The sequence below is a fragment of the Silurus meridionalis genome, chromosome 23 (assembly GCF_014805685.1).
Source record: "Silurus meridionalis isolate SWU-2019-XX chromosome 23, ASM1480568v1, whole genome shotgun sequence".
In the NCBI taxonomy this organism is placed as follows: Eukaryota; Metazoa; Chordata; class Actinopteri; order Siluriformes; family Siluridae; genus Silurus; species Silurus meridionalis.
Genome location: NC_060906.1, coordinates 17,838,492 through 17,852,407, shown reverse-complemented (window position 1 = coordinate 17,852,407; position 13,916 = coordinate 17,838,492). Strand labels below are relative to the sequence as shown.

General features: G+C 35.2%; 1 protein-coding gene across 2 annotated transcripts; it reads left to right on the top strand.

The window, feature by feature from the left end:
* Nucleotides 1–6,773: 6,773 nt before the first annotated feature.
* LOC124377299 (hepatitis A virus cellular receptor 1 homolog) lies at nucleotides 6,774–13,857 on the top strand. 2 transcript variants are annotated; one of them, XM_046836716.1, is made up of 14 exons: nucleotides 6,774–6,871; nucleotides 8,462–8,803; nucleotides 8,886–8,948; nucleotides 9,398–9,457; nucleotides 9,656–9,703; nucleotides 9,858–9,920; nucleotides 10,164–10,223; nucleotides 10,322–10,387; nucleotides 10,610–10,672; nucleotides 10,913–10,978; nucleotides 11,566–11,606; nucleotides 11,693–11,786; nucleotides 11,895–11,931; nucleotides 13,309–13,857. In XM_046836716.1, the coding sequence occupies exons 1-14, from the start codon at nucleotides 6,820–6,822 to the stop codon at nucleotides 13,391–13,393; spliced, it is 1,140 nt and encodes a 379-aa protein (XP_046692672.1). In that variant the 5' UTR covers nucleotides 6,774–6,819; the 3' UTR covers nucleotides 13,394–13,857. The 2 variants fall into 2 exon arrangements, with proteins under 2 accessions (XP_046692672.1, XP_046692673.1); XM_046836717.1 differs by lacking the exon at nucleotides 8,886–8,948.
* The last annotated feature ends 59 nt before the right edge of the window (nucleotides 13,858–13,916 follow it).

Genomic DNA, 13,916 nt, shown 5'->3' with positions numbered 1-13,916 from the left:
TCACCTTTTCCAAACTGAGATTACAAAGATGACATTAACAACAAGTCTGGTTATTTTTGTTGTAATTAATGCTTGTTCCTTAACTTAAGAAATAGTTACATTACTTAGGCTATATCCATACTAATATAAACGCTTTTGTTTTGTGGTGGGCGGTCAGGGCCAGCAAAGCCTTCTCTGCTGGCCTAAGCACTATTAGAAGCACTGACCTACATTTACAACCTAAATTCTAATATTTGTTCCATAAAACTGTTAAAATCTTTTTCCAACAGTTTATTCTCTTCATTTCATAGTGTCTCTTGGCTGCACTGCTTCCAGTCTATGTGCTTCCATGTCAATCTAATCTGCCCAGTACCTTCAAAGTCAGTACTGCTGGCCTTTTTACCATAGAGAATATTAGCAACTGGTCTGTTTCTTTAACCAATCAGATTTCATATTCGCCTCACAGGGCAGCTAGATGGCTCAGAATAGCGTCAGCATTTTTCCGTTCTCTGATTGGTTGGTCAGAGGGAAACTGGTACAGCCAAGTTGTACTGGCAAAACATGTGTGTAGCTCTGCACACATTAGTACATCTGAGTTAGACTTTTTTATGCCTACGGAGGAAGAGAAATTGATTTGGTTTCGGACGTTCATAAAAATAAATTTTCAAGAAAAGCTAGACATTGTGAGGAAGTCGGCCAACTCCAAAGCTAGCCTGGGAAAGGGTTTGTTTTCCACTTCCAGACCAGTGAATACGAACAGTACCACTGGCTTACAGCATCTGAGGAGCAGTGCACATTCTAAGTGCATCTCTGTTGTGTAGGTTGTATTTTAATAACATTTTTCATGTCTTTGTCATGTTATTAGACAAATATTGGTTCTGAACTGATCCAGATAATGTAGGTACACAGTTGTAGTGTAGAGGTTTGGAGTCTTAACTGGGTTTCTTGCTTCAGTAAAATGATACTCACCATCCATATGTGAAATGCGTCTCTCTCTGTAATGCCACTCGTTGTTATATTGCATTTTTGTATAGTATTGATGGTTTCTATAATTGCGACATGATAGTGGTGGTATTAAGAGGTGGGTAAGTCCTCACTGAAGGCCCAGGTACCAAATGCACAGTCCGCCACTGGAATAATATTGTTTTTTATAAGAGCAGGCAGGTGGTGACTGTGGCGAGAAGAAACTCCCTGATATAGAATAAGGAAGAAAAACTTTAAGAGTAACCAGACTCAAGAGGAAACCCATCCTTATCTGGGTGGCACCAAATGTCTATTTATCACAGCTAAATTATGTTGAGGTGTGCAGTGATGGTGATCCAATGCAAATTGAGTCAGTGTAGCAGACTGTTGACATTAAGTACAATCCAAATCTATCTTCAAAGGTCCTGTGTTACTTTGTAATTTCATGGATCCCCAGGCCGTAGATGGAAACATCTTTCCAAAAATGCTTTATATGCACACTGAAAGTTTTTCTTTTGAAACGCTCAAAGTTTTTCTTCTTCTAACACGCTACAATCTCTCACGCTTCCTGAGATCTCAAAACTCTGGGCTTCTAGTAGCTCCTAGAATAGCAAAGTCCATTAAAGGTGGTAGAGCATTTTCACATTTAGCTCCTAAACTCTGGAATAGTCTTCCTGACAGTGTTTGGGGCTCAGACACACTCACCCAGTTTAAGTGTAGATTAAAAACATATCTTTTTAGCAAAGCCTACACATAACACATGCCTCACATCATAACCTTGTGCTCCAGAACATCTGATCACATGCACATTATCAACTTGTGCTGTTAAAATCATGAACAGCAGCTACGCTAATTCCTCTCCACTGCTTCTCTTTCTCTCCCCATCCCGAGACACCCTGAGGTTTGGCCAGCTCCAGTCTCGTCCCACCTCATGGAAATTATGGACTTGGAAAGTCCATAATTAACTATGGAAAGAAGTAGATGCCAAACTCGCAAACATCTTGAACTATCTAGAGACGTACCAGTGCCAATTGGATCCCACTGCATGTGTGGAGTTTGACATTGGACCTCCTGGAGTGTTTAAAGGCTCTGGCATGGAGAAGCTGATGCTGGATCTGCGATGATCACAAATGTTGAGCTCAGTAGCTCCTACTTTTATACCAAAGACTGTTGAAAGAACATTTACTTATAATCTTATACTTCAGTGCTCATGTTAGTTCTCACTCCAGTGTTCTGTACTGTTGAAAGATTTATGACATCAAAAGCTTGATGTCACCCAAATGAGGATGGGTTCCCCTTTTGAGTCTGGTTCCTCTCAAGGTTTCTTCCTCATAACATCTAAGGGAGTTTTTCCTTGCCACAGTCACCATGGCTGCTCATCAGGGATAAATACACATCGGTCACCTTAACTATTGATTTCTGTAAAGCTGCTTTGAGACAATGTCTGTTGTGAAAAGCGCTATAGAAATAAACTTGACTTGACTTGACTTGACTGAAACACACAAAATAGATACTGATACTGAATGTGAGCAAAAAGCACATCTTTAAAATGGCTTCTTAATGTATTGAAGTATTAAAGTATTAAGCACTCAGGCATCTGTCAATAACAGTAGTGAACACAAAATGCAAGACTGCTAGTGTTTATATTGCACATTTCTTGTTTCAGTTGTGACTAAATCAGTGCTAAAGCAAACTAATGAACTTCTTTGTTCTTCTTTTGTGTTTTTGTTGTGCTGAAGCTGGATCATGAGGCAATCACAGAATAGGAGATCAGCATTTTCAATTATCTTTTTTCCTCACATCCTTATGTGAGAACTACGTATTTGGCTCTTGATCAAAACACTGAAAAATTGTGATGCAGACAAATGAACAAGGGTTATCTTCTTAATTAGCATTAAATCGTTTTTTTTTTTTTACTTTCCAACTGTTTACAACAACAATTGTAATATGTGAACAATCAGCAATGCTTATAGGATAAAAATTAACATAGAAACTTGCAAGTAATTAAGCTAAAGAATCATAAAGAGAAAGGGTGAATTTATTGTATTACTGTCCCTGATTTAAAGGCAAATGCATTCTACAGTAGATGGTGTTCACAAACCTGATACATTTAAAAAAAAATTGTTCAGATTATGTGACATCTTTTATCTTTTATCAATGAAGAATTTAAGATGGAAAAGACATGAGGTTTGAAGGTGAGTCAACCAAGCATTCACTTTTCTTCACATACAGCTCTTAATTGATAACCATGTTCCTAAGAAAGGTCCTTCTTTCATTTAAGGTGATGTCTGCTCTGTTTCATTCTCTTTGTGTAAAAAGGAAAAGTAATCATTAATTGAATGCTAATACCTTGGCTCTATTAGATTCTTACATTAGATCTGTGACATGTGCTGATCGAAAGTGTTTGCAGCAAAAATCTATTTATTTTTTCTCAGTTGCTTTGTAACGTTTCTCAAATCATCCTTAATATATGCAAACCAGTAAGAGCATTCTCAAACCCAGCCATTAGGGTTGCACAAGCCAGTGCAACTAACGACCGCCACAGGTATTGTTAGCCAAAAGGGTACCGGTGGAAATTGGGCTGCTGTTGGCCAAAGGAGGAGAAGGAGAGGAGGAAGACGTCTACGGAGACAGCAAGAAAAGGGTAAGAGTAGTGTAGGAGAGTGGAGGTTAGGGTGGGCACTTTAAATGTTGGTACTATGACTGGTAAAGGGAGAGAGTTAACTGATATGATGAAGAGGAGAAAGGTAGATATGTGTGTTCAGGAAACCAAGTGGAAAGGGAGTAAGGCCAGGAACATTGGAGGTGGGTTTGAAATGTTCTTTAATGGTGTGGATGGAAACAGAAATGGTGTAGGGTTGATTCTGAAGGAAGAGTTTTGTAAGAGTGTAGTGGAGGTGAAGAGTCTCTCTATGTAGGAGATGCAACCTGAAGGAGATTGGAGACTGTAAGTTGTTGGCGGGGGACGTTGTAGCTAGACGACATCGGATGGTGGTCTGTAAGATGGTTTTGGAGGTGAAGAAGAAGAGACAGAGAGTGAGGACTGAAAGAAGAATAAGATGGTGGAAACTGAAGGAGGAAGACTGTAGTGTGAGATTCAGGGAAGAGGTCAGACAGGGGCTCGGTGGTGGTAAAGAGGTGCTGGATGAATGGGCATCTACTGCAGAAGAGAGACAGCTAGAAAAGTACTTGATGTGACTCTGGAAATAGAAAGGAAGACAAAGAGATGTGGTGGTGGAATGAGGAAGTGCAGGAAAGCATAAGGAGAAAAAGGTTGGAAAAACATAATTGGGATCAACAGAGTGATATTAAAAGTAGGCAAGAGTACAAGGAGATGCGGCAGCAGGTGAGGAGGGATGTGGCGAAAGCCAAGGAAAAGGCATATGAGGAGCTGTATGAGAGGTTGGACAAAAGGATTTATACCAATTGGCCAGGCAGAGGGACTGAGCTGGGAAGGATGTGCTGCAAGTTAGAGCAATAAAGGATGGAGATGGAAATGTGTTGACTAGTGAGGAGAGTGTGTGAGAAGATGGAGGAAGTATTTTGAGCAGCTGATGAACGAGGAAAATGAGAGAGCGAGAATGTTAGATGGTGTGAAGATTGTGAAGCAGGAAGTGGATCGGATAAGTGAGGAGGAAGTAGGAGCAGTGCGTAAGAGGATGAAAAGTGGAAAGTCTGTTGACCCAGATGACATACCTGTATTAGAAGAAGAACAATAGCCTTTATTTGGCACACATATATTACAGCACAGTGAAATTCGTTCTTCGTAAATCCCAGCTCAGAAGCTGGGATAAGAGCACAGGGTCAGCCATGATACGGCTCCCCTGGAGCACAGAGGGTTAAGGGCCTTGCTCAAGGGCCCAAGAGAGGCAGCTTGACGATACAAGGGCTTGTATCGCCCACCTTCCGATCAGTAACCCAGCACCTTAATCAATGAGCTATCACTCCCCTACATGGAGATAGAGATGGAAAAGTTTAGGAGAGATGGCAGTAAAGTTTTTAACAAGATTGTTCAAGATTTTGGAAGGTGAGAATGCCTGAGGAATGGAGAAGGAGTCCCTGGGGTACCTGGGGTCAACAGTGCAAAGTAATAGAGTTAGTGTTAGAGAAGTAAAGAAAAGAGTGCAGCAGGGTGGAGTGGGTGGAGAAGAGTGATAGCAGGAGTGATTTGTGATAAAAGGATATCTGCAAGAGTGAAAGGGAAAGTTTATAGGACTGTGGTGAGATGTTGTATGGATAAGAGACAGTGGCATTAAGTAAAAGACAGGTTTTCGTTGGGAGTGACAACGATGGACAGGATTAGAAATGAGTATGCCATGAATTGATGCTGAGGTGCTTTGGGGGTTAAGAGGGTTAAGCATTCACACATCTAATCATTTGATGATGAGCACAAATAACTAAATGACATGGTGGAATTTCTGATTTGACAAATGCTCCAAAGCAACTGAAAAAAACTGTAAAAAAAAAAAAAAGGTTTAAATACATAATTTTGCTAAGATATTTTTATGAGGAGGTTCTAATTTAATATCTTTGGATATTTTGGAGTATCGAGTGTCAGCACTTTGGAACAGTGTGACGCATGCTCGTTTTTCAAATGGAGGACATTTAGGTGTCTCAGTTACATGATGAGCTGTGTTTTTTGGTCTTATCAATTTTAAGAGGGAAAACAAAAGGAACTGCTGAGTGTTAGAGATAACAGGAAATGACTTATTCTGCAGCATGAACTGTAAGTAATTATTAATCTGTATCATAATGGCCATTTCCTTTAACAGACCTGCTGTTTATTTCTTACCAATTATAAAAGCGTTACTGTACAGATATACACTATACTCATGTATAAGTGTACCCAATAAACAAATCTTTGTACGGATAATGAGTAATAGAAACAGTTACATATTATTAATATATTTTTAATAATATGTATTTCATATAATTTAAATATATATTTTAATATAATTCCCCTTTTTGCAATGTGACTGTTTGACATCTTTACTGTTGTTGATTTGTCAGGCCTGGTGAAGTAGCCATTTTCACTTCTTCTTCTCATGCCTTGTTTTTGTGAAAGAAGTCACAAATCTCTATTTTTGCCCTTTACATTTTCACAAGAAATAATTTTAATTTAAGTTTAATAATTTAAATGTCCCAAAAGCTTTGGGAAAGTATCTATAATATCATTGGTTTTGCAGTGCTCTAGTGTTGCAAAGTCAGAAAAACTCCATAAGCATAGCTTTAATATAATTCTTGAGCCTGAATTTTTCATATTAAAACCTTTACTGGATCAATATTTAGATTGTAGTCAATAATGTCTTACGTGGCTCTGGTTAATACTGCCCCTAAAGTTGTGCATGATTGAGATTCTTAATTTACACAAACACCAATCTATGCAAAAAAAATTCACACATCTCTGAATGTTGCTTAACTCCACAACTACATTTACATATACATTTGCGCGTTTAGCAGACGCCCTTGTCCAGAGCGACGTACAAATGTGCTTTGAATCTCTAACAATGAATAAATCTACACTGGTTCACAAGATTACAACTTAAGGTCAATCAGTGTACAACTCTGTCGAGAGTTTTTTTTTTTAACAAAGTAAACTTGAAAAGTGTTTAAATCTAATCTCAGAGTACTGAATTTACTGAGTGTAATACTCTCTCTCTTTTTTTTTTTTAATAATCGGCTTATGAGAGAAATAGTAAATAGTAATAATAATCTGATAATATGTAATTGATAACAGCAGTACATTTGACCACAATAAGACTAGGCATATCTTTGAAGGAAACATCTTGTGCAACACCAGGGAGGAAGTCATGTGCACAGGCTGGTCAAAAAAATGTATAAAAAGTAGCACTTATCAGTAGAGTGACCCATTTCACCATGAAGCTTCACAGTTGGATCGCCTCACTTGGGCTTGTGCTCTGCCTCACAGGTAAATCTAAAAAAAAAAAAAATTGAACATACATTCTACAATATTTTATTCCAATATAATGCAACGTGTGTTTGTCTTTATAAATTAGTAACAATCTAAAATTTTATTATACATGGTCTTCAATCTAAAAATATTTTTAAGCAGATTGAAAAAAGGTGTGGTTTTACTTACTCGCACCTGCAGATTGAAGGCAGGTGCGAGTAAGAAAATCTAAACAGCATGTAGCTACCATGTAGTAAACTAGCATGTGCATGGAAGTATAGTAGATTATAATTTTTATCTGGCTGAATAATAGAAAGTTTTACCTCATTACTTAAAAAAAAATACAACTGTTCAACTATATTTGTACATATTGAATATCACAGTAGCACTGTACATTTGTCATTCATTACAGTTGAAGTGGTAATGAAAAAGTAGGATGTATTTAATTTGACAGTTGAAAAGGGGTGATTTATTTATTGATGTGTTATATAAGTCTTTTAAACATGAATACAATGAGTTGAATACAATTTTTAGCCATCATGTTCTTACTGTACTATTTGACAACATTTGTGCTTAAATCTGTACGTATAAATGCACTTATTTTCAAATCAATATATTTATATATTTATTTATTTATTTTATTTTTATTTTTTTGGCCTTAGAGAAAAAGTGTTCAAAGTGTTTCACTACAGTGAAGAACTTTGTAATTAAACACAAAATCTCTATATGTTACATTGACTGCATATTAATAAATATAGAAATATAGACTGCAAACAAAAGCAATGTGCAATTATTATTGAGAAATAGAGAACTTCTGGAAAATCCTGAAAGGGTTTATAGGGTTGCTGTTGAGTTGAAATAATGTATGCTTTCATTATACATAGTAATATAAAGCTGCAATTTCCCATTTTGAGATAATATTGTTTCCCTTACCCCTAGAGTAGTTTTGACATTTTGATAGTCTTGGTAGTTTAGTTGAAAATGAATTAAGCACACTATTAAGATAAACAGCCTAAAAGATCCTTATAGATACTATAACAGTATAGTAAACTCTTCCAACTTCTTACAGCTTTTTAAATTGAAACCAACCTGAGCACATTGCCCTTGTTAAGGTGTATCTTTGGAATTTTCTGTCTTGAACATGTAAGAAAATCCTCTGCATCCCAAAAACAACTTTTCTACCACTTTTTCAGTTTTGAACCAGAGCTATGAAAATATCTGAGTAATGGAAATCTGTCTTATTCACAGAATGTTCCTTGCTTATCTTTAAATAAAAGATTGTGTAAAAGGCCTTGAGAAGGGAATGATAACAACCCAATGGCAAGAATATAAATCACATATCAAATACCAATGTGATTATGGTGGCCCACACAGCCGTAATGCAACATGGTTTATTAATGTTTATAGTCTGCAGTAAGTCACACTGTGACCTAAACCTCAGCCAGTCTGAATGATATCACTGAGAAACTAATAGAAGATTCTGGATCAGGCAGACTTCCATTACTGTCATTAGTGTCATGATTTTGTAAAATTTAATTGTTAGTTCAGTGTGATTTTTCACTTTTCAATGAGATTTATAAAAAAACTTTCAATTACTTCTCCCTTTAGTCTGCACATGTAGGACAATGACTATAAACAGCTTTGAGGGTCAGAGCGTCACTCTCCCCTGCAAGTATGATTCACGTTATCATGGGTTATGTGATATTTGCTGGATGAGAGGAAGCATCCCAGCAAACGGGTGTGGCAATCAAATCATTTACGCGACTGGAAAAAAAGTGGACATGCAAAGCAACATGAGATATCAGCTAAATGGAGCACTACAGATGGGAGATGCTTCTCTGACTATCCTCAATGCAAAAAAAACTGACTCAGGATTATATGGCTGCCGCGTCCACGTGCCCGGATGGTTCAACGATAAGAAAATCGAGGTTTACTTAGTCATTATGGAAGGTAAATACCCACTACACAACCACAGAAACAAAGCATTTCTTTGTCAGCTACTTTTTATGTTCATTGTAACCTTTTCCTTTAGCAACACAGCAGATTTCGACCACTCTGGGATATGTAACTACTACAACACACATTCTTACACACAGTAAAAAATACATTTGATTATATTAGATTACAAACCTGCAATGCAGAATTCTGAGAGAACGTTTATTGCATGGTACTTCTTTATAACAACCAGCTTAAGTATCACCCATAAGTACTAAATCAATTGTAGTATAAGTGTATTTTAATTTAAATGAACAATTTGGTAGGTAAGTTTTATTCAAAGTGAATTCAAGTGAGACAGAATCCAATCTGTGCACAGAGCTGAACATTTGGAGGTTTAATGGTCTTGGGCAACTTCCAGCAGCAGCTCTTTGGAACTACATGGGTGTGAACAATTTTTAAAAACTAGACCAAAGCTGTCCTAGCTGAGCTACCAGTGACTCCCAGTGCCACCTCTCCATTACTCTTAGTATACAATTCATCTTCAACAGAAAGAGTGCTCAGCTCAAGCAAATTTAAGTACAAGAATTTTTCATGTTATTTTATTAGGACCTGTTTCTACAACGCAACAGACTAACACTGTCTCAGAGAATGTGACCAAGCATACAGGTAGGAAAAACACCGGTCTGAATGCATTCTATTTTTCATTTTGTGAAATGATAGAGTAGTTACTGGCATATTTTCTTTCTTTCTTTCTTTTTTTTTTTTACTGAATAATTATGATATGACCATAAAACTATAACATTCAGCATTCATTCATATCAGCACAGGCGTTTCCTTTGCTTTATTGTTAGTTTTTATTTCCAGAAACAGAGCAGAATTTTTCCACACTGGGATATGTATCGCCTACAAAGGGTAAGGCATTGTACATATATTAGTTTAAATTAATAAAAAACTACATTATGTGGCAAAAGTTTGTAGACATCTGACCATCACGTTTATAAAAAATACTGTATATAATAATAATCATATATAATTCTGAAAGGATTTCTTCATGTTATTTCATTAGGACCTGCTTTAACAACACAAGGTCATACGACCCCTCCTGAGCATGTGACCACTAAACATACAGGTTGGAAAAACAGTGGTTTGTCTCTAATGCCAGAGTAATTGAAATACAATTAAATGCTATGATCCTGTGCCATATTCATGCTTTAGAATAGTCACTATATAAATGTCTTATTTTTCTTCATTACAATTACTGTAGATACTATCTGCTATTTGCAACCATGAAAATATAGTGTAAAAGTATAGATATTTCTTTATACCAAGACAAAAACTAATTTGCTCCATTGCCACTTTATTTTTCCCCCAGAAACACAACCGACCTCAAGTACTCTGGGAAACAAAACTACTTCGACATACATTACAAAAGGTAAAGCAGAATAGATTTGGATCTTATTTAACAAAAAAGAAAATTATGGCCAATTTAAAGATTTAAACATCATGAATATTTTTTTCACATTTTTACAGGACCTGTTTTAACAACACAAATTGATATAACCACCATCCCTGAGCATATTAGCACTAAGAATACAGGTAGAAAAAATACAGTGCTGTCTATCTATCTATCTATCTATCTATCTATCTATCTATCTATCTATCTATCTATCTATCTATCTATCTATCTATCTATCTATCTATCTATCTATAAATCACTTCTGGACTTTCTTCTTCTTCTCCTTTTTATAATTACCTTGTTTATTTTTTTACAGTTAGGGAAGGTAGTTAGTCACTATATTGCAACTTTTTCTTTTCCAGAAACACAACAGACCACTAACACTCTGGGAAATGTAACTACTACATCATACAATATTACAGATGGTAAGGATGCATGGTACTGCTTCAGAACTAACTTTACCATTGGCATACATATTTATTTAATACAATAAATAGAAGTGGATTTTTATTTACATTGTACAGTTAATATTTTATATAACTGACCGTTTATTTATATTAAAAGAAGTGAGTGACAGAGCGACTGCAGGGTGATGATTACAAAACTGTGAAAACTCATTGCTCTGAATTTAACAAGCTTAAAAATTCTTCATGTTGTTTTATTAGGACCTGTTATAACAACGTACAGAGAGACAACCAAGATTCCTGAGCATGTGACCACTAAGGAAAGAGGTAGAGGAAAAACATTAATGGATATTAATATATAGTATATAATATATATATATATATATATATATATATATATATATATATATATATATATATATATATATAAATCTAAATTTGCTTTTAACAATAATGTAGTTCATGTGTATCACTCAATCAACTTTACAAAACCGACCTACTGCATTTCAGTATAGCTAAAAAGAAGACAATTATGTAACATTACACATACTGAGAAAATATATTCAATTCAATTCAATTCATTTTTATTTGTATAGTGCTTTTTACAATGAACATGTCAGAACATTTCAGTTCAAATAGTAATAAACGGAAAGCAGAAGCAAATAGGACATAAGCGTGAGTATAAATATTTAAGGAATGAACTCAGATTATTTGAAATTGCCAATATTTAGGTGTATAAATTATTCTTCAAAACAAAAAGTTATAAAATCTTAGCCTTCATATCCTGATCACTGTGACATTCTTAGAAATGTTAAGTCTTTATTACTAGATATTGACCCAACACATATAATACAGATCACATTTACATTTACTTTAATCTGATTCAATTTTAATTACAATATTTGTGATCTCAGAAAATGACCCTGGTGCATCTTCCTTAGAAGATGAGAAGCCTGTAAGTATGCATGACATATACACTTTAGACTTTATTACAGCTTGATTAGTGTTTGTCTGCAAATGTTCATTCTGAGTTTAATGAAGGTGAATGAAGAGACACGTGTGCTTGCTGCAATCCTGGTGCCAGTGATACTACTGGTTTTGCTGGTTTTGGGAATTTCTTCTGTTTGTCTAATGTGTGAGTACATTAAATATACCAATGCACGTCACTGCCACACTGCCTTCCCATTCATTTCTCATCATCTTCAGTTTAAGTATTCAATCTAACTTATATTTCTTTCTTTAGCTAAGTATAGAGGAAAATTCAGGACAACAATAGAAATGTAAGTACATGCTCATGGGTGATTCTTGAGTGGAAAACATCATTAACATTTTTTAGATTAGTTTGTTGACATACAGTAGATCGAAAGTGTTTTACTGATTTTTTTGTTGTTGTTTTTACGTATTGTTTGACCTAAACTTACACAAGAGCACTGCTGATTTACTGATTACTCTCAAAAGGGTTATAATCAGTTTCATTCATCTTTAAATAAAGATCTATTGGTATTTGCACTCTGACTTCTCTCCTTCTCGGCATTGGTTTCACTTGTTAAGGTCTCTTTAAGAGAAGAGTCTTGTCTTTTTTCTCACTCACAATTTCGTTTGGATTTGATCTCGATTTGGAATTGACCTCTGTAAGTCTATCTCAGTCTTGACTCAATCTCGGATTTTCCCGGTCCTGGACTCCACAATGATGTTCTTAATTTCAGCCCCAGTCACATGACATTTGAGGATCACAGTCAGTCAATTACAGTTTTTCTCAGTTGCTTCAAAGCATTTTTTTTTAATCCTCCTTAATATTTGCAAACCAGTAAGTGCATTCTCAAAGCAATTTGTACCAGCAGCACAACACATTGGACTTCTTGCAAAAGCCTGTAATTTTCTTAAAATCCTTAGTTCATCTCTCAAAAATAAGTTTTTTTTGTGTTCCAATAAACATCTCATTGCCATCAAAATAAGTCCTTTTGTTAATGATAACAAACAAGATCGTCAAAATGTTTCAGAAATGCAGTTTCAGTATTTCCTGATATATACTACAGGATCACAGTGACTAAAAATACACAAAGCTGCATTTCTTCTGCATGGTATATATGAATATCAGCAGCACAAATGTATTTATTTGATTGCAAAAGACCGAACAGGATTCATACTCTTACTGTACTTTACTAGTGTTCGTTTATTCTTGGTTGTTCATTCATTTTTAGAAATTGTAATTTTGTGTTTTGATTGTATACGCTCGCCAATTGTAGGGTCACGAAATTCACCTTTGACCTGTTTTAGAGAACTCGTTGATCATTGGTTGATCTGATGCTGTACACTCTCCTTCATTAGTGACAATCAAAATTCATCTGCACAATTCATCAATTAAAAACACATTTACAAAAATGTTTATTAGAAATTTAGATGACAGATCAAGTGAAAGCAGTATAATATTTTTGGATCAACACGAAAAAAAAAAATTTGATAATGTAGGAAACAGCGGGTTAACAAGGATTTTTGAGAATTTTTCTTAGAAATGCTCCAAAGCAACTGAGAAAAACTCTAACACACAATATTCAGCGTTTTGACTGTTAATTAGCTTTTTTTGTGATGTATAAATTATGACATAAAGAGTAGAAAAAGATATTGCTCAAATATGATTCTAATTTTTTTTTCACCAGAGCCAAGAGCTCATCTGCTTATGTCAGCTACAGCAACTTGGACAACAGCGTGACCCTACCGATGACAAACTCACCCAACAATTAAATATGAGATTTGAGAATGAATATGATGTTACAGGGAATTCAAATGCAAAATGCTCTACATGAATTTAATTTGTTATAAAATACTGTGAGTTTTAATTACTTTTTCTTATACTCTAATACATTTTAATGTTTTTTCTTTTCTTTTCTTTTTTTATAAAGTGACCAAAAACTGAAAAATACAAAATAGCTAGCTATTAAAAAAAAGAAGGTGCATAAAGTGGGATGTAAAATTCAAAATGCTGATTAGACCAAAACGTTTTTTGGTAACTTTTTGTGTATTTGTACTTAGAAAACTATGATGTGACTATGATGTGTACTTTCCAAGATGTGGACTGAATTTAAGACTGAATATGTGTTGCTAGTGGAATTTGTTTCATAACAAATACATCTTTTTATGTGAAAATATCCTAGGGATACTTTTTCGAAAAATTCTGCATAAAAAAATAAAAGTATACTTTGATATCAGCGTGTATTGCAATTTATTGTAAATCCTGTATTATATGTCAATTGACTTTTATTTGACC

Bases quoted from the DNA above. Each gene is read 5' to 3' on its own strand.
- LOC124377299 (XM_046836716.1), top strand. From the start codon at position 6,820: ATGAAGCTTCACAGTTGGATCGCCTCACTTGGGCTTGTGCTCTGCCTC. The intron at 6,872-8,461 runs GTAAATCTAAAA...TTCTCCCTTTAG, and splicing joins GCTTGTGCTCTGCCTCACAG to TCTGCACATGTAGGACAATG. The intron at 11,607-11,692 runs GTAAGTATGCAT...AGTTTAATGAAG, and splicing joins CCTTAGAAGATGAGAAGCCT to GTGAATGAAGAGACACGTGT.